Source organism: Colossoma macropomum, unplaced genomic scaffold (genome assembly GCF_904425465.1).
Source record: "Colossoma macropomum unplaced genomic scaffold, Colossoma_macropomum, whole genome shotgun sequence".
Lineage (NCBI taxonomy): Eukaryota > Metazoa > Chordata > Actinopteri > Characiformes > Serrasalmidae > Colossoma > Colossoma macropomum.
In genome coordinates this window covers 10,281,213-10,306,418 of record NW_023494788.1, presented here as the reverse complement: position 1 = coordinate 10,306,418, position 25,206 = coordinate 10,281,213, and the positions used below count along the sequence as shown (strand labels likewise).

General features: G+C 39.9%; 2 protein-coding genes across 2 annotated transcripts; both read left to right on the top strand.

Moving 5' to 3' along the window:
* LOC118806782 (potassium voltage-gated channel subfamily A member 1) lies at positions 1-3,125 on the top strand. The gene is made up of 2 exons (XM_036568339.1): positions 1-270; positions 684-3,125. The coding sequence occupies exon 2, from the start codon at positions 906-908 to the stop codon at positions 2,382-2,384; it is 1,479 nt and encodes a 492-aa protein (XP_036424232.1). The 5' UTR covers positions 1-270; positions 684-905; the 3' UTR covers positions 2,385-3,125.
* Positions 3,126-22,418: 19,293 nt separating this feature from the next.
* zgc:194665 (uncharacterized protein LOC569012 homolog) lies at positions 22,419-25,063 on the top strand. Its single transcript, XM_036568338.1, has 4 exons — positions 22,419-23,058; positions 23,946-24,062; positions 24,298-24,435; positions 24,545-25,063. Exons 1-4 carry the CDS (start codon positions 22,668-22,670, stop codon positions 24,799-24,801), a joined length of 903 nt encoding a protein of 300 aa, XP_036424231.1. The 5' UTR covers positions 22,419-22,667; the 3' UTR covers positions 24,802-25,063.
* The last annotated feature ends 143 nt before the right edge of the window (positions 25,064-25,206 follow it).

The following is a 25,206-nucleotide window of genomic DNA, read 5'->3' as shown; positions in this document are numbered from 1 at the left end:
TTTTCTACCGTCCACCAGCGCGGGAGGCTGCGGCTTCACCTGCTTTCTTATTTTTAATTTCAGCACTTAGTTTCATTTGCTTTCCGTGCACTGGCATCTCTTTGTGAAAGCATTCGGGTTTTTTTCTTTTTCAAACTGCCATTCAGTGTAACGCGACTGAAGATGCTCAGCTGTCACGCTGCCCAGGATACGACGGATACATCCCGTAAACGCACGTGAAGTGCTCGTTACCAGCGCAGTCCGGCCAGTGTATCTGCAGAGCTGCAGGAGGTAAGCACGAAATCTCCCTAGCTCCTGTTACAGTGCTGTGCTTTTCTGCTAAAATATCTCTTTGCTCAGATTTACTTTTCTTCTTACCTTCCATTACACACTTCTTCTTCGTTTCTGAGTTCGTGACACTTGAGCAGTGCAACTACACTAGCATAGCATGTATGCAAGCAGGGAGCTCAACTTACAAGATTATGTCACATCATTTGCACTGGAACAACATTAAAAAGTGCAGTGGTTCAGTGTCTAGTCCTTTAATTCAGTAAACTACCCCTAAAGGATGTGTGCCCAAGCGAATAAATTACAGTTAAGAGGATGGATAGATAAATAAATAAATAAATAAGTGGAGTGAAATTGCTGAGCTGGCAAATATCTCCGCTGTTCGATCCATTTTTTTCTCTCTGACTGGGTGACAGAGGCAGCAGTAGCGGATGCAGTGGAAAGGAGCGATGGTGGAGCCGCAGTGGGGACGCACTGACGGAAAGTGAACTAGCCCCCTAGCTGGGGTCCGAGCCGGCTGTGTGGGCAGGACAGGGACACTGAGCAGAGGAGGAATCTGGCAAGAAAAGTGGATGTCCATTCTAGCGTACTAAGCGCAGTCCCACAGCTCCTGCAGTGCTTCTACCCAGACTTGCAGGATGACCGTAGTGGCCGGAGATAACATGGATGAGACGTCAGCCGTGCCGGGGCATCCGCAGGACACATATCCTCCCGACCATGATGACCACGAATGCTGCGAGAGAGTGGTCATCAACATCGCTGGGCTGCGCTTTGAAACCCAGCTCAAAACCCTCGCTCAGTTTCCAGAGACACTATTAGGGAACCCCAAGAAGAGAATGCGTTACTTCGATCCCCTGAGAAATGAGTATTTCTTCGATCGAAATCGCCCCAGTTTTGATGCCATCCTCTATTACTACCAGTCAGGGGGTCGGCTGAGGAGACCTGTGAATGTCCCACTGGATATGTTCTCAGAAGAAATTAAGTTCTATGAACTTGGAGTGGAAGCAATGGAGAAGTTTCGTGAGGATGAGGGCTTCATCCGAGAAGAAGAAAGGCCACTGCCCGAACGCGAGTTCCAGCGTCAAATCTGGCTTCTGTTTGAACATCCTGAGAGTTCGGGACCAGCCAGAGGAATTGCTATAGTCTCTGTTATGGTCATTTTAATTTCCATCGTCATTTTCTGTTTGGAGACTTTGCCTGAACTGAAAGAGGATCCTGAGGGACGAATGCAGACAATTGGAAACAGCACCTTCTTCTACAAACCAAACATCCTCACCGATCCCTTCTTCGTTGTAGAGACCCTTTGCATAATCTGGTTCTCATTTGAACTTATAGTACGGTTCCTTGCATGTCCGAGCAAGGCAGCCTTCTTTAAGAACATGATGAACACCATAGATATAGTAGCTATTATCCCCTATTTCATTACACTGGGCACAGAGCTGGCAGAAGATGCAGATGGTAAGGAGGGCAAGGGGGAGCAAGCAACATCGCTGGCCATTCTCAGGGTGATTCGTCTGGTCAGGGTGTTTAGGATCTTTAAGCTGTCCAGGCATTCCAAAGGCCTGCAGATTTTAGGGCAGACCCTAAAGGCCAGTATGCGGGAGCTTGGTTTGCTCATATTCTTTCTGTTCATCGGCGTCATCTTGTTTTCGAGTGCTGTGTACTTTGCGGAAGCTGAGGAGACAGAGTCGCACTTCAGCAGTATCCCTGATGCATTCTGGTGGGCCGTTGTGTCAATGACCACAGTAGGCTATGGAGATATGGTCCCAGTGACTATAGGGGGCAAAATTGTAGGTTCCTTGTGTGCAATCGCTGGTGTGCTGACCATTGCCCTACCAGTGCCTGTCATCGTATCCAACTTCAACTACTTCTACCATAGGGAGACTGAGGGTGAGGAGCAGGCCCAGCTTTTGAATGTAAGCAACCCCAACATCGCGTCTGACTCCGATTCAAGCCGTCGCAGTTCCTCAGTCGCCAGCAAGTCTGAGTACATGGAAATCGACGGAGACATGAACAACAGCATAGACAACTTCAGAGAGGCCAACCTCAGAACTGGCAACTGCACCATAGCCAATCAAAACTGTGTTAACAAAAGTAAGCTGCTGACAGATGTTTAGAGTTCAGTGATGAACAGTGGGACTGTAAAGATTCAGTCAAATGTTGACTGCTTCAGTATTTGAATGCTTCATTAAATTCCCTAATGCACTCCTGCATTGCAACTATTATACTTTGCAGATGAAAGGAGAACAGACCAAAAGATACAACATGCAGTTAGAATATGAGACCGATAAATATGTATATATAGTTAGTGTAAATCATTCACAGCACGTCCAGAAACATGCCTACTTAACTGACAGATTCTCTAGAGGCCCTGGTGAGGACTCTGGATGGCTGTTCCCAGCTGGCGGTGGTGCAATTGCTGAAACATTATGCATGGATCACAGATTACATGTCAGCAAGTTGCACAGTGCATCTAAGGCGAAAACGCATAAAAATACTCAGTTCCACAAGGACAAGCCAAGCCATCTGCAGCGCTTGGCCTGTGTGTGGTCTTCCCCACAGCACTCCAGACCTACTGACCAGCAAAGCACCTTATACGAACAAGACTGATCTCCTGCGGGGATGCCATGAGGGACGAAGTCATCTCCTCATGAACATCCGCAATGCTGCTATTCTCCAGCAGATGCTGTAATTTAGATATCACCAAGTGATTCGATGCCATGCCCTTTCGATGCAAGACAGCACAATGACAGGGGAAAAAATAGCTTATTAATAAGCATGTTTAGATTATCCTCATTTTGATATCGGCATGCGTGAGACATTACCTCATTCTATGGATCTTTTTTTTAAACCTTTTTTCTCTCGTCCTAGTCATTTACTCCCTAATTCCCTCTCCATGGAAAGTGCACTGGTTTGATATGATTTGAAATGCTTCTCATTTAGGTGTATTTAAGGACTGAATGTTTAACCTTAAGGGAAACAATCTTAATGAGATCATAGCATGTTAAAATAATCTGCATTATGGCCTATTCCAACTAAGGTACTGTGTATCCTAGTATATTTAATGCATGACATTGGTATTATATAGCTTATTGCAATTTAGACACCTCTCCATGGTGTCGTTGTTACTATCAGGGAAACTAAGGACTTAGAATCCTGAAATTTTCTGAAATGTGACAAAAAAAGATATGCAAACCCCAACACAGGGATGTAAACTTTCTGATCTAAAAAGTAGTCTAAGAAGCAGAAAAAAAACAAAACAAAAACAAATAATACTATAAAATTGCATATACTCATATAAGCACCTGTTCAAAATCAGTATAACTTCAATAGTGCAATGCATGGGCCTTTTCTCAGAAAGAAAACTGAGCAAATTATGATTCATGCTTACATTTTTTTGCAATCATGTTTAGGACATCTTGGATTTCCTTCAATGGGATGCAAAATAAATCATGGCAGAATTAGTTTTATTTGTTGCTAGTGCCTTTTGACCCTCTCAACAATAGTATAGGTGAAAGTGCCTCGGGAAGACAGATTTTGTGGAATTGCCACATGACGCTTGTTGATGACAACTAAAATGAGCGTATGTACTGTACAAAGAAATAAGTGGTACAAAAAAAGAAACTAACATGGCACAACTCAACATTTTGTGTTGTCATGCACTAAGGCCCTGATAGAATATGAGGGTTGGGCCACATTTGAATGGGGAAGGGAGGATGTGATCTTTTAGAGCTTCAAATCTGCCTTGCATTGTAGTTTTCACTTGTGTTGTGCCATAATGAGTCTACCTCAGTGAGGTCATCACCGTAGGGCTTGCCGTTGAGCGGAACAGCTCCTTGGTGTAGAGCTCCAGTACATGTGGGAAAACTATGGCCAGTGTGTGATGTACAAATAACAAAAACTCGTTTTCACAGTTCCCCAACAACTAGCCTTTATGGAAGCACAGTTTGTTAAAACAAATGCAACAATGCAACTGTTTCCTGACCCTTAGACCTATTCCCCTCCTAGCTACGCACAATCAAGACTCATGCTTTGTCTTGGCATTTTGGGTTTCATCTTTATTATGGGTTTCATTTTTAGCATTCTAGCTATATTAGCAGGAAAGATCTGCATCCTGATCCACAAAACCTAGCGTGTAGAGAGCATTGCGTAAAACTACAGTTACAAATCAGAATCAGTTTGCATACTGTCTAACTTTCAGCCTAACTGAGGTTACAGCACGCAGGACCTGATTACTTTAAGTTAAGCTTACCCATGTTAATTAAGAAAAAGGCTTATTATAAATGATACTTAATTAACAGTGTGAGATATAGTTGAGAATGTAATGACCTCCAAACTGATTTGAAACATCCAGCCTTCTGGATGCTCTTCTGCAGCTTATCTATCCACTAGACAATGAGATGGAAAAAAGAATTCAGGGAAACTGAATATAGAGTTTTTATAAAACAACTGTCTGAATCCATGTTAACAATAAGAACATAAACCTATATACAGAAGAAAAAAGCAACAAAAAGAATTAATGTAGGCTACTTGACGAAGGAGCTCATGCACGTGTTTAAACATTGTTATACAGTAGGACAGTGTTAGAACAAAGCTTCAAATCTATGCCCATTTAATTCAATGTTTAAAATGTACATGTTAGAGTAAACCAACTAACAGTTGTACAATAACAGCAATTGAGCCATAATGGTGCTATGCATATATTTAACTCCAATGTACATTATGACAGCAATAGAGGATAGGGATCCATAATACAGGAGCTGAATTTAGCAGCATCTATTTACACTGGGTTCCATAGGAATACAACATTAACCAAGGGCTGTGGCGTTTTAGTTGTTGAAAGAATAAAAGTAGAGGATTTTTTTCTAAGTGGCCATGATGAAAGAAAAAGAGGTGTAATGTAACAATTCCTGAAGTTTTAAAGTTTTTTTTGCCCTGTCTGGGACAGGAATATTAAATAAATAGCTGCTATCCCATTTTCTGTTTGTTAGAATAGAATATGTGCTGTTGCCACATTTCATTTATGAACATTAATGTTGGTTAAGGTTGATGAACACCTGATAGCAACTTCTCTTTTGAGTGATTGTACTGAGTGTGTAATCCAGAGCAACAAGCACTGCTCGAGAACCACTGAAGATTTCAGCAATTCTCCCTGGAGAAATATTAAGAATTTTTTCTTAAAAGGCTTTAAAAAGATAAACATCAAAACTACACACAGTGCTTTTGGGATGACAGTACAGAGCAAAACATTACATGTTATCATGTAATTATTGTTTTTGTTAGCGGTCAGAAAGTAATCTGCTATAAAGCCAACGTAAAGGGCCTGGTCATTAAGGGCGTGGCCTTTCAGAGGACGATGAACACTTGACTGGTTTCTTCACCTGCGTGGCCTCATACTGCTATTAATGTTTTATTTCTGTGGCACATTAGATATCTATGGTTTGGAGAAACCATACTCTTGTTAAAAATTACAGCAGACTCAATAACGAGTCCATATGACAAGCCATGACAAATGTAGAGGAAGATTATAGCTAGTATTATCAATTTTCACCAAATAGAGTTTAAAAATGGCATTAGCATCAACAATGTACTGTCTGTTGTTTTCATTTATTACATTGTTCAACACCATACAGTGGTACCAAACTAAATCCCATTGTGAAATTATACTGTAAAGATACATATCTCAACAGCGACTGATCGCAAAAAAAATCTGCATGGTCTATGACTGCATGAGCTTAGCCTTTCAAAACTAAGGATCGACTATATTCTGGTTGCATCGTTTTTTTAAGCCCTTGCTCTCGTGTGCACGCGAGGCTGTCTCACTCATATCCTCTTCACCCACTGTCACTTATCTCTTCTCCCTTTGTTCTGGGGACTTATTTTCTGTTTGCATTTAATCCAGTCAAACTCCACAGATCACATCCTTGTTCATTTTTGTCTTTTCTTAACCAATACAACAGTGTGTAAGGAGCTTGAGTGAGGAAGGCTACGGGTTATAATGATAAAATAAAACCTGTGAGATTGATCTGAACGTACTGAATGCTCAAAATAAGAAATGCTCAAAATACATACAAAAGTCACAGATTTGTGACCATATCAGCTACATGTTCATGTTAAACAATCATGGTTAGATTTTCATGTTTGTTCCATATAATACAAACTCATTTTGCTGTACTGTGTTTAATTCATATTGTATTTTTTTTATCGTTTGTTACAGAAATTATGTTATAACGTGTTTATTTGTCAGATATTGACAAAGGCATGGTCTGTGATCTATGCAAGGGTATTTTTGTTTCTTATTGTATGTCACATGATTTGATCATACATTTAAATCAATAAATTTGTAAGGATCACTTCTCTGGTTTATGTGCGTTAATAACAAAACTGGATAACATTTTGTTTTGTAGTGCAATCAGATGTTCTACAGTAACAAAACAAGTCAAAATCTTGATGATCATGCCACATATTAGCATATTAGCGTATGTTACATCTGTTGACTTCAGTAAAAACCTCTCTGACACAGACTGTGTGATTAAAACCCATCTCTGTGTTAAACATTTGAACACACTGCCTGTGTTAAATAAGCAAAAGAAGAAACATAAACTGTATTGTCCTAAATTGTTATGGTTACTCCACCACCTCATCTAGGGCCTGGCAACTCGTGCTATGGATTTCCATGACAACATTTAATCAAAAATTTTTATTTAACTCCTGCATCCATGTGAAGTTTCTCAACTGTTCTCTAAATAGCATTAATAATTATTGATACTGCAAATGTGCAATGACTCCTTCATAATTTAATCATTTGAACTTTAAGGTGAAGACTAAGAAATGCTAAAAAAGTAAAGAAAAAGAAACCCTTTACTCAGAAATAGTAAAACATGCAAGCGAAAAATACTGCATTTCCAAATTAACTTTTATAATGCCACGGGAAGTATGTTTTTTTTAAGAGGTAATATATTGCTCAATTTTTTTAATGATAAGGACACTATTAAGCACAGAGTGGTCTAGATAGCCATGGACTGTTTAGTTGCAAAACCAGAATTAAACAACATTCATATATTGCACGCAGAAATTAATCTTTTGTAGGTGTATTAAAAATGTAGTACATAAAAATACACCCTACAATATATTAATATACTTTTGTGGGAATTACCATAATTAACACAAAACGTAAAATTTAATAAACAAATGTAACTCAAGTCAAAATTAAACGCAAGTCACAATTTTAGGCCTGAAAGGACACACTTTAAAAATTCATGATTAACAATGTATTTGGAGCACAGCTTTGAAATTGTGCATATTTGGAATAGAAGTTTTGCTTTTTTTTCATGTATATCCATGACATGACTTGCCAGGTCCTAACTGAATTTGCTTGGAACAGCCCAGGTGTTAATAGTAACATGTATGTTCTGGCACACTTTCACACGTGCTGCTCTCTCAGTGTGTGTGTGTGTGTGTGTGTGTGTGTGTGTGTGTGTGTACAGGGGAATGGGTTGCATTCTCACTGTTGTCCACAACTGCAGCTTTCCTCTCCTCTGCAGCCTGGGGCTGGGCTGGGCTGGAACCAGGCCGAGTGCGCCTCCTTAGGCAGAGAGAGAGAGACAGAGAGGGGGAGGGAGGGAGAGGGAGAGGGAAGGAGAAAGAGAGAGAGACAGAGAGAGAGAGAGAGAGAGAGAGAGAGAGATGGCAGTAAACAGAAATGCATCTCTCTCCTGTCATATGCTGACAGACCAAGCAGCTGTGTGGGCCATCATGAGCTGAGGGTGAGCCATCGTGAGTCTGAGGCTGCAAGTGGGTGATACACACCTCTGGACACTGCCAGACAGGCAGCATGGGTCAACGGCTCTGGATGCACCTTTTCATTAGACTAGGACCACATTAAAAAAACTTGTCATACCACATTTGAATGACTTCATGGTTATGATGTCACAAGCATGTACACATTCACATCACATCCCATTCCGCCTACAGAAGTTTAGCCCAGACATTTATGTTGAAGTGTCAAGGAGTGTTGTTGAAGTGATGATGATGTGTTTACATGTTGGCGAAAAAACATTCCGCGCCTCTTAGTGGTACATCACCAACTGCCGCATGTTGCCCTGAAAACGTTGCCAGGATGACTGTCTCATGGACGAAAACGGATGCCTATCGCCATGAATTATAAGATTTTTCACCACTGATTTGCTGAAAACAATGGAATATCCGGATTACCATCAACCACGAAGCGCCAGCATGTTAATGGAGCATTACTGCGAAAAGTCTATAGTACAGTTATTGGAACTTAGTGGAAGATGTGGGGACCAGATCCCCAGCTGGGTCTTAACAGAACTGGTAGTCCTACCTTGCAATTAACAGCAGCTACAATTCAAGTAAGGATGGATGAGTTCGGCATCTTTGACCTCTTAAATGGCCAGGGCCCACCGGCAGGCCCAAAGTTTTATTACACACTTCCATAACTTAAGAATAACTCAAATAAGCCAGTTTGCACTAATGTCCCTGTAGTTACTAAATAATAAGCCTTAGTATGTAATAAGCCTGGGATTTTAAGGGGCTAAACTAACTGGTCAGTGAAGCAGAGGGGCGTAAGGACTGATTTTGCACCAGGATGTTTTACGTAAAATGGCTTAGCATAAGCTTGGTTTCAAAATATGATCTATTCTGGAACACAATACTATGCACACACACAAACACAGACAAGTGCACACACATGCGCACACACACACACACACACACATACATCAGATTTAAACAAATTCCAGTGGGGCTACGCTTTTCCCTGAGTCAGGATTCACTATCACTGATCAGTCTGTTAAAGATGAACACTTCCCTAATCACTCACAGTACAGATCAACATCTTATGCATTGACATTCTTATGTACAATTCCTTATATGTTACATTAGAAGTTTATGTTACATGCTGAAATGCAGATATTAATGCATCCCTCCATCCCTCACACATCTATTCATTTTGACCTTCTTGCCTTGTGGTCCACTTTATGGCCTTCTTCCTCTTTACATTATCTCCATAATGCTGTCGTCAGCCATGGTAAATAATTAAGGCTGTGGCCATCAATTCATCCATCTTGTGTAAATGCGCAGTGCTCTGTCAGAAGAGGCCAGTAACAGTCAGTGACTCCACAGCTAATATCTAACATTACTCATCGCACATGGCATGTAATTTGACCAGAGATGCCCATACAAATGTATGTATATGCTCAGAAAAACACTAATAACATTAATACAAAAAGTAGTGATTAATGTGCTTGTTTAACTACTTCCAGACCTCACCTTGTGGCAGCCCAGCATTATTTGTAGTTGTTATCCAGCACCTGGTTTGGCTTAATCAATGCTTAAAACTAATCTACGCGATGGCTGGAGGCATCAAGACTAACTAACTTAGAGGTACTTATGCCTTTGCACATTTCTGTGTTTTGAATTTTTACTGGCATCGAAAGAAAATGTTAACTCAAAAAACTGTAATAAACCCTTTGATGTAAAATACAAGTTATTTAAAGTTTTTACTTCTTTTTGTTTTCAAGTCATGCTCTTTTTTCTGGGCAGTGCCCCTCTGTGTTTTTATGGAACATTTCTTATATATGAAAGTTGCCTTGGCAGTTTGTGTACAGTTACAAAAGAGCACTTTGCAAACTCCTCCAAGGAAAGGGGTCAGTTTTTTGTATCTTTCACACATCATGATGCCAAAATCCTTCACGTATTCTGCCCACAGACTTTTCCACCATGCCTTTCGCCAATTCAAAAACTCTGTCTGGCTGAAGCAACTTAACCAAAGCCGATCTGTGTTCAGTTTTCCGGCACAGCACATGGACACACCCCCCATGACTTTCAAACTCAACAACAAATCAAGTACAATGACTGACTATGGCTCGCTAACCAAAGCCAGTCAACTGCAGAATGTGGACTACACATCCCACGATGTCACAAATGAAGGCAGTTGATTTAAACTGAGCTGTATACAAAACAACTGAACATGCATTGTGCCAAGCGCATATTTTCTATAAATTATAGATCTAGGTTTACGTAGGAAGTAAACAAACCACAGGCTTGTATTTTAGCGCTGGTACTTCAGTTTCAAGAGGAAAAAAATGCATCTCTCTAGCTCACACTACTGACGAGCAGTGACACTTTAAAGATAACCAAGTATGTCCAGCTGGTAAAAGTCTTTTGTTTTTGGTTGTGTTGCCTGACATTTGAGGAAGTAAGAACTTGTGGACCAAAGTGAGTTGAGTACTTCTAAAGTTGCCATTTTTTTGCAACATGGTTTTTATTTTAAAGTTTTCAAACATAAAATCATGCCAAATTATTTTATTTACAATTTGATATAACTAATTGACCTTTTTTGCTAGTTTACTTGATCAACATAAATGGTTAGGCAGTTGCACCACCTCACATTCCTAGAGTTCTGGAGGCGCCACGAAATGAATTTTATCTAAATGCATCTAAATTGTCTCACATAAAAGAGTGACTGTTGAATAACTTGATATATGTTGTTTTAATTATTTTTTGGGAAAATAATGAAGTAATGGACAAAATGCATGTGATGTCAATGATATATATATATATATATATATATATATATATATATATATATATATATATATATATATACTGTAGCAAAAAATCTGAAATATTACCTATTAATACAACACTAGAATAATAATTCATAGGTTGAATTTAAGTGGTTAAGCGTGTATAGACTTGTATGTTAATATACAGTATACCATATCAAAGAATAATGTAAATATTTTCAATTTTGGACTATTCTGTCATTTATTTTCTTTAGTTATGATTATTATTATTTTTATAATCCCATGCCTCACCTGGACACCTCTGAGATACAAACAAAAGGAAAGTAAGCCATGTTTACATTACATTTGCTGTGGGAAGGTGTCAGACAAAATGCACTAGTGAGCGTAAAAAACGCTGTTTTGGGATGTAAGCATGTGCAGCCCTACATGCTATGCATATTCTAGCATTCTGTTGTGTATTTTAATGCTGATTTATAACGGTGACATACAGTGCCCATATGTTCTGCCATGTGCCAGAAAGAAACTCACACAAATACACACTAACCATCCATGTATCTGTCCAGGCATCTGTACTTTCCCTTTCCTGCTCAGCCCCTCCATCCATCCATCTGTCCTCTCCCTTCCCTCCGCTCCAGGGCACCTGAGCTGGGCTCGACCTTGCTGTTTCCCAGGATATGATCTCACCTTACAGCCGCTCTCCTCTCCGCACTGCTGCGTCAGCCTGCGGCACTGAGGACAAGCACACACTTTCAGTTATCACTCGCCACAGCGGTGTGCAATGCAGATCACACAAAATGATCAATGTTACTTAGGTTAAGCTATATGGCTCATCAGTCATGGCTGGACATGCGAGATGTAGATGTGAGAGACACAAAACATTTCAGAGGCACTTTAGGTGACTCTCCCGTTTACCTCCAGTGATGCTACCACAATAATTCAGATAAGGTCATATGAAGGAATTACAAACAAATAGGAACACTCAAGTGATCCAATCCTCTGGCCACAAAGTAATTCTAAGCAAGCATAAAACATCTTAAAAAACACTTAAAGTTAAATGAGCTTCAAATGAAAACCTTAAGCTTAAATATTTTCTTAAAATATGTCCTTAATTATCTTAGCTAATATTATTGTGCCTTAGCAAACCCTTAACATTTGATATAAAAGAGCGTCTACTCAAATTTTACAGAAAATTAATGACAGGACGATGACTCTCTACATTGGAAAAGTAAAAAAAAATACTGTTCAGTGTATTCTGACTCATTAAACTAGCAAAACTTAATGTATTTGAACCTACCTTTTAAAATAAAAAATGGCCTCAAACCAAGGGCATATATATATATATATATATATATATATATATATATATATATATATATATATATATATATTAACATTTACTTAGAAGTTCCAAGGAAAGCATTTGCTCCTAGAATTATTATTAATATAAAAACATAAAAACATTTTGGGGAATATGTATACATATTCTAGGAACAAATGCTTTCCTTGGAACTTCTAAGTAAATGTCAATGAGTGTCAGAACAAAATTGTTAAAACAGACCAAACTTGTTAGAGTTTACGCAGTTCATTTAAGGTGACCAGATTTCTGAAGTGAAAACTGGGGACATTTACAGTTCAGTGGTCAATACATCATTAAAATAGCCTATGCCTTTATGAATGAAATAAAAAGAAAAGGCAGTTTAACCTGTCATGCGCATGGTGCAAGGAGAGAGACAAAGACACGGCTGCTAGATGAGCTGCCGACTGAGATTGACGCTAACTTTACTCTGAGCAGCATGCATAGGAATAAATTACAATAGTCCTCTAAAAGATTTACATTTCTTGGGAGATTTGTCACTTGTCGATTATTAGAAATGAAGTCACTAGGGACAGGCCACAAAAACGGGGACTCTCCCCAGAAAACAGGGAAGTCTGGTCACCCTAGTTTAATTACTAGACATATTGTAAAACATGGTTATAATTACAGTGTATGTCTGTAACACTACTAGCTTATTAACTAGCTAAGCTAGCTAGTTACCTGCTACATCAGCGTCTAAGTGAACGCCTCCAAAACCTCTAAACAAAAGGAGGATTTTCTCCTCCCAAGTGTCTCATTACTAACATTACTTATTACAATTACTAAAATATTTTGAACGTTTATTTGTTTTCCCTGTATTTCTTTGCTGTCTGCCGGGATGATTAAACTGAAACAAGTCAACGTCTAAAGCTTAACGGTCGAAATTCAGGGCCTCGCGCTGTCAGTGGAGTTTAACATTTAACATTTTCCCAGAATTGGATTTACGAAATTGTAATGTGTTCAGATCCCTCGTACGCGTAAAAGTGAAAGGCCTTCGTTAGTCCGGCCCCAGTTCTTCAGCTCTCTGCTAAATCAGGATGAGGATGAGATGGGTGTTCGACCACAGGCCAAGAGATACCCGAACTCATCGAGCAACGGCTCCGAACAAAAGTAAACACTCTGTAACGTCGTTTTATTTAAAGTCAAACAGAAATTAGCTTGTACCTTTTTTATCTTTTCAGTTCATGCCAGTGGGCATATTAAGTGGAGTTCAACTTTAGTTTTAGTTTAGTTTTAGAGGCAAAATTACTGTTTTTCTTTAATCTTCGAAATATAAAAGCGTTTGTCCTTCTCTGAACGTCTTCTGATTACGTTGCCAGAGAATTTCTAGTCAGGAAACCGCCACTTAATAATGTTTTCCAGGTTCAGACGTTAGAGGGCGCTCCGAGAGAGTGAAAAATGAATGGGTTCCTATGGAGTCTTTGTGAAAAGTTAAAATGTATAAATAGATAATAATTTTTATACAGATGAATGCACTTATTTTCTCAACACAGAATAGCATAAATATTTCAGCTCCATTTTACCTGGCTAATGAGGTGATCAGTTGGCTGACCAACCGGCACTCAGTAGCCGTAATTTTGGTCAGCGTCCTGCTGCTGAAAAACTTTGCTGTACAAAAAGAGAAAGACATCTTTAAGTTTTCATTGATTTTTAAATGTGATTTATTATTTTACTTTCCAGAGTTAAAGGAAATTCCTGAGTTTAGAGGTCTGTAAATGTCAAAAGGAAAATTAATAATTTTATTTTGCTGTTTTGCATATTAACCCCATTCATTGAGGACTCACTTGCCTGTTCACTCTAGAGTTTTGCAGTCCTGTTTTGGGTATAATGAAGAAATAGGAAGTGGTCAGGCTTGCCTAACGGCCTCTGACGTCACCATGCATCAGGAGGCGGGTAAATTAATATTAAACAATAATACATTAAAGAATGGAAGGAAAACGTGTTGGGGTTTCTGATGCACTCTGGGGAAAAATAATATTAACCAGCATGTTTCACTCAGAAATGCATGACAGTGCACAAGAAAATAGTGTTATGATTTCCCGATTATGGTGAAATATATGTAAAATACAGGCATTCTCTGAAGAACTGTCTCAATTTTTACAGTTAGCTTGGTACTAACATTGAAGGGCTCATACACATGCTGGCAGAAATTAGCATTGTTGTAGCAGTGCTAACTGGAGAAACAAAAGCTAAGGACAGTGTCAGCTTTAAATACTGTTATAATGAAATGTGTGGCTAGCATCAGCATGTAATCATTGTCATTCAGAAAATCACTCGTCTTTAGCGATAGCTTACACATCTCTGCATTCAGCTGTTCCTACACACTTTCAGATAAGCTTATCAGCAAAGTAGGTCTGTAAGATAATATAAGATACTTCATCAAGAGAGAAACTGATCAAAAAGATCATGACTTAATGCTTATAATGTATAGATTGCTTGTAGGATGTGCTAGTAATAAGTAACAAGTTAATGTAATTTAGTGCATGCGGTGCACCAGATTGAGGCTGCAGCAGAGATTTGGTTTAAATACTCTTCCATAGTTGGAGGATGACAAATGAGATGAGTAAGTTTGTGCAGGGAGCAGCGGCATCCCTGTTGAGCCGCATTGTGCCATATTTCACAACTTTCTCTCTCTCTCTCTGTCTCTGTCTCTCTCTCTCTCTCTCTCTCTCTCTCTCTCTCTCTCTCTCTCTCTCTCATACTCTCTCTCTCTCTCTCTCTCTCTCTCTCTCTCTCTGTTAAGAGCAGTCAAGGACAGGCGGGTCAGGAGGCTCTGCAGCTCCCCTCCGGCTCCTGCAGTCCTTCATGAAATACAGAATTCAGCAGTTTAGTGCGCCTGTGAATGAGAGAGACAGCGGGAACAAGAGAGAGAGAGTATCAGTTAAAGAGTTGCCGGTCACAGACTCTGCCGCACTCATTCAACATCAGCATTACTGTTATATTGAAGAATAGGGCTATTATCCAGATAATCACACCAAGGCTAGAGGTCAGCCAACACAGAATATCACAAGGACTATTTGCTATATACTGATATATACATATGTATATATATGCAGTATGATAAAGCCATTTGCTTCAAATATAAATCAAATAATTGTTTAAAAGTTTAATGATTTTTGAGCTGTTAATAATATAACACGAGACTAATCCAATATGAGGCTTTTTAACAGTGATTCACTAGAGCAGTTATGTTGCCTCTCTAGTGTCAGTAAATAAAATGTAATGCCACAGAGAATTTGTGCAGTATTTGGGACATTAATTGTAAGACATTTGAACAGATCTTTATAAAATTCAAATTAAAATAGGCTACAACGATTACCACAACATCGGCTGGTTTCCCAGATGTGGATTAAGCGGCAGTGCCAAAGGTGAATCACCTTTGGAAATCCCTTTTAGTCTAGGTGTATGCTTAATCTAGGTCTGGAAACTGGCCCTATGTGTCCAAAAGTATCCAGTCAGCCCCCCTAATTAGTGAATCCAGCTACTTTAAGGTACAATCATAGCGGACACAGACATTCAGTTGCATGATTTGTATAATTTCCTTAGAAAAGCATTGCCAATAGAATGGGATGCTCCAGAGTAGCGGCACATGAGCCTAAGGTCACCATACCCAGTGCTAAGTGTCAGCTATAGAGCATTGGGCTGTGGAGCAGGGGAACTGCATTCTTTGGAGCACTATCCAGTACTTTTGGAAAGAGCTGAAGTGGTGTTTGTGATGCAGAACTATCATCCATCATCAGTACCTGACCTCACCAATGCTCTCATTGCTGAATGCAATCAAATCCTCACAGCAATGTTCTAACATCTAGTGTAACGACTTCCCAGAAGAGTAGAGGCTGTTACTGCTTCAATGAGTTGACAAACTCCCTGTTCATACTCTTGATTTCAGAAGAAATGTTGGATGAGCAAGTGTCTACAAACTTTTGGACATAGGGCCAGTTTCCCAGACACAGGTGAGGCCTAAGCCTAGACTAACAAAAAACCCCAATGGTGCCCACTGGCACTTCAGTTTAGTCAAAGACTAGGCTTAATCTATGTCTGGGAACCCAGACTATAGTGTATGAATAACAGAAACTAGGGCTATTTGCTTCACATGTAAATCAAATAATCGTTTATAGGTTCGATTAATTTTTGTAATGAAAGACTAATAGAAAATGGAGCGTTGAAACTGAAATTTGTTGGAACAGCTATGAAGCCTCCTCGTTGTAAAATGTAATACTGCTAGGGATTTGTGGAGCACTGTATTTGGAAAATGAATTGTGAGGCATTTCAGTTGATCATTATAAAATGTAATTAAAATAAACACAGTGATCACCATCTGGCTCAACCTGTAGTCGCACTGGGTTGGTTTTTTAATGATTACTAATCTCAACTTTGGAAATAAATTCGACTGAAGGCGTTTTTTCACAAATCTGAAAGGCCAGAATCCTGTTTTTACAGTATGGACAGTAAGCATCTGATGCTGCATTGACAGATTTTGCTGCAGCATGCTGTGGGTGGCCCAGGTGTGTGGTGCGGCATAAATGTGTGTGTATATGCAGAAAAATATACTGCGTACTCCATTAAAAATTCTGTCCTGCCTGTGCGCTTCATAATATACTGTTTAGGTTAGCTGATGCTGTCTGTAAGCAAAGCCCATAGCTCTTAGCTCTTTTCTCTCTCTCTCTCTCTCTCTCTCTCTCTCTCTCTGCTGACTCACTGTCACTGGCCCAGAATATGCTGCTTGCCTGCATCACACACATGCTCACCTTCTTCCTTTAGTGCCTATTCAGCATCTGCATTAGTCATTGAGCTCTGGGGCCAAGATGCTAAAATTATGTCACTCAATACAGGACAGAATCTGATAAATATGTGAGTATCGCATAATTTCAGTGCATATGAAATCTAGGGGAATTATATAATTCAAAGGAATGTGAAATCAAATTTAATGTGTGTCTGGGCTGCTACTGTATATCTTGGCTACAAGTGTGTTGACATTGCAGCGATCTACAATGTCAGACAGAGAACATTGCAGTGATGGGGTCACCATATGCTCTGCTGGACAGAAATCTAGAGGATTTTTCACATCAAGATAAGGAACCGTGGAACAGGAGGCTGCTGCACATGGTAAGTGTGGTGCTGCCCCCTTGTGGAGTCAAGACTTTCTCACCTGAAATCACATCTATGTCAAATCTTTGGGAGAAATAAACACCTGGTTTGTTAATCAGTACTTCATTATATTTAATCAGGTGTGCTGGTGATGGAATCTAACGAATCCATGTGATGGCTGAGGGCATCCATGAGAAATCTGGGACCAAACTTTGTTCTTCAACCTAGCTCCCAAGATATCAACTGCCTTTTCAAAAACAAGAAATTCTTGTTACTTGTCACTGCAATTATAGTTTTTGCTTCTGTTTGTATACAGTGTTATTGTCTGGATAAATGGTAAAATGGCAGTCATATGGAATAGTTTAAATGCCCCCAGTCAAACATGTTACATATAATATATTACATAATATAATATAAAATGTGCCATAACTTTTGCACAGGCCACATTATAAGTTTTTTGTCTCCCAATATGTTAAATATACAGCCAATGTAGTAATTATGCATTAAAATGCTCAGAAGTGCACCTTTTTATTGAGAACATTTTTAAAAATATTTGATTTCACCAGGGGTGCCCAAACTTTTGCATATGACTGTAGATATACATGTATGAAATAAAACATTTCACATTTATGTTTAGTTTTTGCAACATTTGAGAATAAACAAAATTAGCCATATTAATATGCAATATCTTGTTATGTCTACACTCTTTAAAAAGATACATCTTCAAGGGTTCTATGGAAAATGGTTCTATATAGAACCATGAACACTCAAAGAACCCTCTGCATGATTAAAAGGATCTTTGCATTATGAAAATGTTCCTCAGATTGATGGAGAATGTGCTATAGATGGTTCTATACAGCACAAAAAGCGTTCTGCTATTACGATGTGAGCTTGTAACAATAGAGGAACAATTTCCAAAAAGGTTCTATATAGAACCATATACAGCACATTCTCCATCAATCTGAAGAACCCTTTCATGATGCAAAGAACCTTTTAATCATGCAATTCTTTGAGTGTTCATGGTTCCATTTAGAACCATTTGTTTAACTAAAGAACCCTTAAAGAACCAGTGTGTACAGTTTGTGCTTCCTACAGAAAATATACATTCCACATGTGATTAAATGTGATGCATCGAAAAATCACATGTTCACGTATGACAACCAATCAGGCTATTTGTGTCCATGGAAGTTATGTGTCCCATGTGTTTACTTATGAGCAGGTGTTTTTAGATACATCAAATATGATCACGTGAAATGTATGTGTATTTTTGTAAGAAGCACAAACTGTAGAGCAAACTGCACAGTAATAAGGCTAATTTGGTTTGCTCTGAAATTGCACGTGATCACATTATCTCATGTAACCTTTTAATGTGATCCACAAGTCTATTTCAAGATGCTACACCATGTAATTTTGTGAAAAGTGTAAATGAACGAACCTGTGATGAAATCACAAATAAAAACACGCATCACGTGGGAAAAATGCAGTAATAAAATAACGTGCCAAGTCTCTAAAATAACACGTGACAGTTCACAGGTAAAAGTCATGTGATTTTTCTCTAAGGGTCTCTGTGTGGAATCGCGTTCATGCGCGGTCCCTTTAAATTGTAAAATTTGTTTTGGCGGGAAAACTAGCCAATCGAAGACAAGCACGAGGGTACGCGTCACCAGGTCTATATAAACGGGCGCGCAGAGCAGCTGAATCAGAGTACGCCTCCTAACCCTAGACAAAGCTGTGTTTCCTGTCTGTTGTGGTTACTGTTTTATCTCTAGCTTTCAGTAAGTTACAGGAAACTTTCCGCCGGTCCTGGTACGCTTAAAAAAGCTCGGAGAGTACTCTCTTGTGCTCAGTCTTTCCGGTTCGAGCGTCTCGTGCTGTGGACAGCAAGGCTGCCGCGAAGAGTTCTCCTCTGCTGCACTGCGCTTGTTACCGAAAAGGCTTCAGAACTGAGCAGAGTAAACTGAGTGGGGCTTCTGTTTGCACATCCTCCTAATGGTGATGCAGAATAGCCCCCGCTCAAACACCAGCTTAAGTAATGAAGTTGATTTTCTGCTTTGTTTGTTTAACTGTAGTATCTGTTGAACTCTAATTCTAATGTGAACTAACTGATTTGAACCGGTTAGAACACCGGCTGAAGGTAATGTCTGGAGTTCAAGGCTTGTCTGTCTTGATTAGGGTAATTTTGGTTAGTTGAATGGGAGACATGGGGGAATAGAGAAGTTTTGAGCATGTATGTTAGGACTCTGTGATGCTACTGTGGCTTGAATGTGGTTCTAAGTAATTGAGGCTGATATATTGTTAATATCTTGTTTTAGGTCTTCTTGTGCAGGGTGAGTCTGTCAGAAAAGTAGTAAATGTAGACATGATGTGGAAGTCTTTGCTCTTAAGTAACTTGCCACAACCTGCTTAAGTGATGTGTAATTACATGAAATGCCTGTAGCGTTCACTAAGATGTGCATGCTCTTGTTATTCCTGTGAGGACCACAAGTCCTCACAATGATGGGACATGACACTTGAGCATATGGTGTTCACCACAGTTTATAATCTTTTGCAGAAAAACTGCTTTTTGGGTACTGAGGTTAGGCTTAGGTGTAGTATTTGGCTACAGCCATACAGAAATCCATAGGAACCCAGGGAGGTTCTCACAAGTATAGCAAGGTGTGTGTGTGTATAAGAACCTGAGGGAGAAAAATGGCTTTTTTTTCATGCCTTCATCTTTTAATTTTTATCATTGACATTCAGTTCTTTTGAAGACATCTAGTTTACTGAAAGTTATTTTATTAATTTATGAGAATCAGTTCTCAAAAAGGAACATCAGGGTGGGCTTATTGATTTTAGTGCTGATGCCACCCTGTGCAAAAGGTGGTTTTTAATAGGCTGTTCTTAGCAGCTGTAAATTAAGCTTGTGTTGTGCTCTGGAAGTTTGAGCTTGACTGTATGAAGGTTTATGTAACCTATAGCACCATCATTGTTTGTCTGCATCTGAATAGTTAAATGAAATCCTTCCTGCTCAAACCATGACTCCACTTTTTGGCTCTTTAACACAACCTTCATGAAGATGGTCTGTGACCTACAGCCAGGTTCAAGTAATTTATTTATTTTTAGATAATGATTGAAAGATTAAAAAATAAACTACCAAAACTCTATATTGGAGTAAAAGTTTTGGGTGAGAACCCAAGTACTGAGTTCTCAATGAGCTGCAGAGGAACTGCTTATGGAGCAGAATGTACAGTTTTAGATGCTTTTCTTTACTTTTGGGAGCCTTTTGGTCTAAAACATGGGTGGTGAGCTGTGGTCCTGGAGGGCCTGTGTCCAGCACAGTTTTGTGCTTTTTCTCTTAACGCACAAAACTACTGCTAAACTTGGTGGTCTGCTCCCATCAGGTGTGTTTGAGAAGGAACGCCACTGAACCATGCAGGACTCTGGCACTGTGGGAATGGAGTTCATCACCTCTGGTGTAAAATGTGAAAGCTTGAAGGTGAGCTGTAAGCAGCAGCAGCAGTAAAGACAAGGCAAAAACATTCCAGATGCTTCTAACAGCAGAACAGGGTGAAAACCAAACCCACCAAGCAATTGGGGAAATATAAATTACTAAAATGGACCAAAAGAGAAGGTGGAGTCCTTTCCTTACTTTTTTTTTAAATAACCTTTGATCAAAACATTAAGTGCATGCAAATTAAATGTTGGTTTAACCTTTACTCTCGTAGCATAGGAGTTGTCTAGGTGCATGATTGGTACTGTACTGTTGTAAAAGGGCTCTGTAGTGTTGATATTTTACAATTGATTCTAAACCAAAAGGGAGTGAAGATGTTGATTGGAAGGGAATGTTAGACTGCATAGTGAGTAGTGAACAATGGTTGATTACATTTTAGGAATGTTTATCCATCAGTCTGTTTCTCTTGATGTGTTGCTTCATGTTTTTATGATTCTGTGGGATGTTCTAGATGAAGGTATTATCAGCTGCAGTTCTCTTGACTCTCCTGTGCTCTCAGGGAATATAACCGAACTGCTTAGGGATCCTGTGGAAAGCACCTTCAGTTTAGTGCAGAGGGGCCCAATTCTGGTCCTGGAGATCTACCACCCTGCAGAGTTGGGTCTTGAATTAACATACCTGATCAGCAGTGTCTGAAAATTAGAGCCAGGTGTGTTGAATCTGATCTCTCCAGGATGGGTAGATCAGTTTCTAGAGTGCTTTTATTTATTTGCTTTTTTTTTTGGTGGGAAATAATGCATTGAAATAAGTGAATCTGTACTAGTAATTCTGAAGTTCACAATAAAGCTACTTTGAGATCATTTTGTATGTTAAACTGCCTGTTTCCTGTGTCGCTTTGGTTTACTAAATGTAACTGTTTTCAATGTTACAAGCTGTTGAATATCTAATGTTATTGGCATTCTCATGGAGCTGAATTTATTTTATAGAATGATCAATTACTCCAGTCTTAACCCAGTTCATATAAGGACTGGGTTATAGTGAAATTGATAATGTTTAACACTATCAATCAATAATTATTTCAATATCTCAGTACTACTTGCCTTACTATTCATGTTCCTCAGACTGTATATAGCTCTCAAAAAAGTTGCTTCTTCAAGAGGATGTCCATTTAAGAGAACACTGAAAGAAATAATGTAGTGTTATTTTTCAGGATTGTATTTAAATAAAGGAGAATCCTTAAACAACATTTGAATGCATGAGCATGGTCACACTGACTTTAAGAACAGTCTCTGGCAGAATAGTAATGCAGATGACATTTTACAGCCTAACCTATTTTAATACATGTGTAATTGCTTTTGATGTCATGCAGCCATTTGTCATAGCTCCTAATCCTCAGGACTTCATTATTAATTTTTAATAAAGTGAACTCAAGCCTAATTTTTTTTTGTTCTCAAGCTTATTAAAATAAGAAGCAGGCCTGGTAAAATCTCTGTACGGCATATATACATATACACACATGCACACCCTTTAAACGGGGGTTTAGTTTTTTGTTTTTGCATGGTTAAATTCAATCCAATAAGATATTGATCTTTATTTTACAGAATTGCAGGCCTATATGTGACTTGTGATTATATATGTGCTTTAAGGCAGTGGAGTGTATTCCAGTTCAGCCTGATTGCTGTGTGTCGGTCTAGGCTATGCAGTTTAGGGAAGAGTAAACGGCTGGATGTGGATGAGGTGCGACGATCACAGCTAAACCTGCTCCGCTTAACGCAGGAGGACTGATTGACGTCCGAACCGTCTGTGGGTCTGTTTTAATTTCCACTTATGACGATTCATTCGAAAGAGCATAGTAGCAGGTGAATAGTGTCTTATTGCGGGAGGATGCGCGCAGGCTGCTGTGATTCAGAGCCTCTCTGAGGAGGAGTTTTCTCCATGGCGGGCTGCTGCTGCTGATGCGGCCTTAGGAGAAGCCACGATGGCGACGGGGAAGTGGCTGTTGTACGCCGGTCTGTCTCTCTCTCTGGTCGCCTTGTGTTTCCTCACCGTCGCTATTTCTTCCGACCACTGGTACGAAACGGACGCCAGGAGGTACAAGGAGCGCTGCCGAACTTTGTTGAACCGCCGCAGCGACCCCGGCTTCATCTACATCCCGAACCACAGCCTCCCTCTGCGGGCAGCCCGCGCTGAGCACCGCGGGGAAGAGCGAGCGGAGCCCCGGCACCTGGCGCCTCGCAACCGCCGGCATCTGTTCGCCATGAGCGCCGCGGACGAGTGCAGCAGGCGCTACAATTCCACCAACATGGGGCTGTGGACCAAATGCTACAGGCTCGGCTTCGACCAAGACGTCGAGGAGCTCATTCAGCAAGGTGGGCATTAACGCAGCATCATCACATAGGGTTTATTGCAGTATGGCTTCTTAAAAACACTGTTGTTATTGTTGTCCAGGGATGGACATCAAATCGTCCATCAATGCAGTCATTTGCTCAGGATTATAGCACTGACACTGATGGCTAGCAATCAACGCTATATAATCAGTTTTATATGAGGATGCTTGCCCTTAGAAATCCATAATACAGTCAGATGTGAGAGCACCAGCCTCGACGATGCTCTAAACATCTTCAAAGCTATTGAATCTCTGAAGTCACCTTTGAATATTAGTAGGCACACCTATAAGTGTTGGATGTAGGCCTAGATGTGTTGACAATGAAGTTACCAGTTGGGCATCTTGGTTTTACACACAACATGAGTAATTGGCCTTTCCATGAATGGCAGATAGAGATTTGGACCATATGATCAGAGGCAGCATCAAGTCAGAAGCCATCTGTGTACTTTACTCATGCTGATCATGAATAAGACTGGCTCTTTTCCTTTGTCCCAGCTCTGTCAGATACAATACATCTCCATTTGGTTGTCTGTGTGCCTTCTGCCACTACCTGATATAAATAGGGGTGGGTGATATGGCAAAAAAATAACATCATGATACACAATATGCATCATGATGTTTAGTATTTGGAACATAGAGAGAAGGATTTTTATTCAATGTTCCACATACTGCTCTGCCCTAAATCCAATTAAACAGGCATAACTACACTCTCTTTGTAATAAAACAATCAGTTTTCATTGTACTAACAATATCCACAATATGCTCAGATAAGAATATTGTGACATAATGTGATGTAATTCATCACAATAATGATAAATACTGCCATTTTCCCACTCCTAGATATAAATCACCTTTCTTTACCTCTTGTAGGGATAATTGAGCGGTGCTCCTACATTAAGTATTACTACTCAGCATCAACCTCAGTACGAAAGGACTTCTCCTACAATATTACAAGGACCATTCAGCAGGATGACTGGCATGCCTTGCGTAAGTGAGAGACCCTCTTTATTCAGAGAGATATACTCTATAATGGGCCTTCTTTCACACTAGTACTTTTTATATGGTTGAGAGGTTTTCTATCACCAAGCAAACGAAAAGAATATGCATCAGTAATCTGAAAGGTTGCTTATGGGAGCAGACCGCTGCTGGCCAATGGCTTTGATACTGCATCAGTGTACTTGCTAAATCTTTGCTCATGTTAACAATAAGCCTTGTTGCTCAGATCTGCGTCGGATGACGGCTGGCTTTATGGGCATGGCTTTGTCCATAATCCTTTTTGGCTGGACAATAGGGCTTCTGGGCTGCTGCTGGGAACAGGGCCTGATGCATTATGTGGCTGGCCTGCTCTTCCTCATGGGAGGTAAGACTGGATGCATCGAAAGCTTCCGGGGTTTGTTTTCTTTTCTTAGATTTCTTGATTTCATGTTTATCTATCCTGATTTTGAATTGAATGTTTTGTCTCATCATAGGTACCTTCTGCATCATTGCCCTGTGTACTTGCGTGGCTGGCATCAACTTTGAACTGTCTCGCTACCCACGCTCCCTGTTCACTCTACCAGATGACATAGGCCATGGTTACGGCTGGTCCATGTTCAGTGCCTGGTGTGGGCTGGGTCTAACCCTCATCGCTGGTTTTTTCTGCACGTTGGCACCTTCCATCCAGCCTCCGCCACCGCCTCGCACTACATACCCCAAATCTCGCATGGAGAATGGTACAGTCTGCTGAACGGCAGCTGAAAGAGGATATAGATGAGCACACATGAACTGCAGGTGCACTGCTGAACTTCCCGAAGGAAGTAAACACTACAACTGACAAACGCACCATGTGCTTATGTTTGACGACCCACGGCTAGCGTGAACGTTGACCTGATTTCAGGCCACCCATGGCTGTACATGAACCTCTGCCGTAAAAGCACATTTGTACAGACGTTGTATATAATCAGTTATCCTGACGTGGTGTCAGCACATCCTTGATAGAGCTGTTCTTGGTGTTTCACTGTGCAGTATCCCCTTTATTTGTTTGAGAAAAGACCGTGTCCTTTGACTTTCACAAGACATCTGAATTCACCAACATCTCAAGGTTACATATATATTTACCAAAAATGATAACTGTCAATAACATTACTTGCTG

Excerpts from the sequence above, each read along its gene's own strand:
- LOC118806782 (XM_036568339.1), top strand. The coding sequence starts at position 906 with ATGACCGTAGTGGCCGGAGATAACATGGATGAGACGTCAGCCGTGCCG.
- zgc:194665 (XM_036568338.1), top strand. The coding sequence starts at position 22,668 with ATGGCGACGGGGAAGTGGCTGTTGTACGCCGGTCTGTCTCTCTCTCTG. Across the intron at positions 24,063-24,297 it reads GGATGACTGGCATGCCTTGC|ATCTGCGTCGGATGACGGCT; the intron begins GTAAGTGAGAGA and ends CTTGTTGCTCAG. Across the intron at positions 24,436-24,544 it reads CCTGCTCTTCCTCATGGGAG|GTACCTTCTGCATCATTGCC; the intron begins GTAAGACTGGAT and ends GTCTCATCATAG.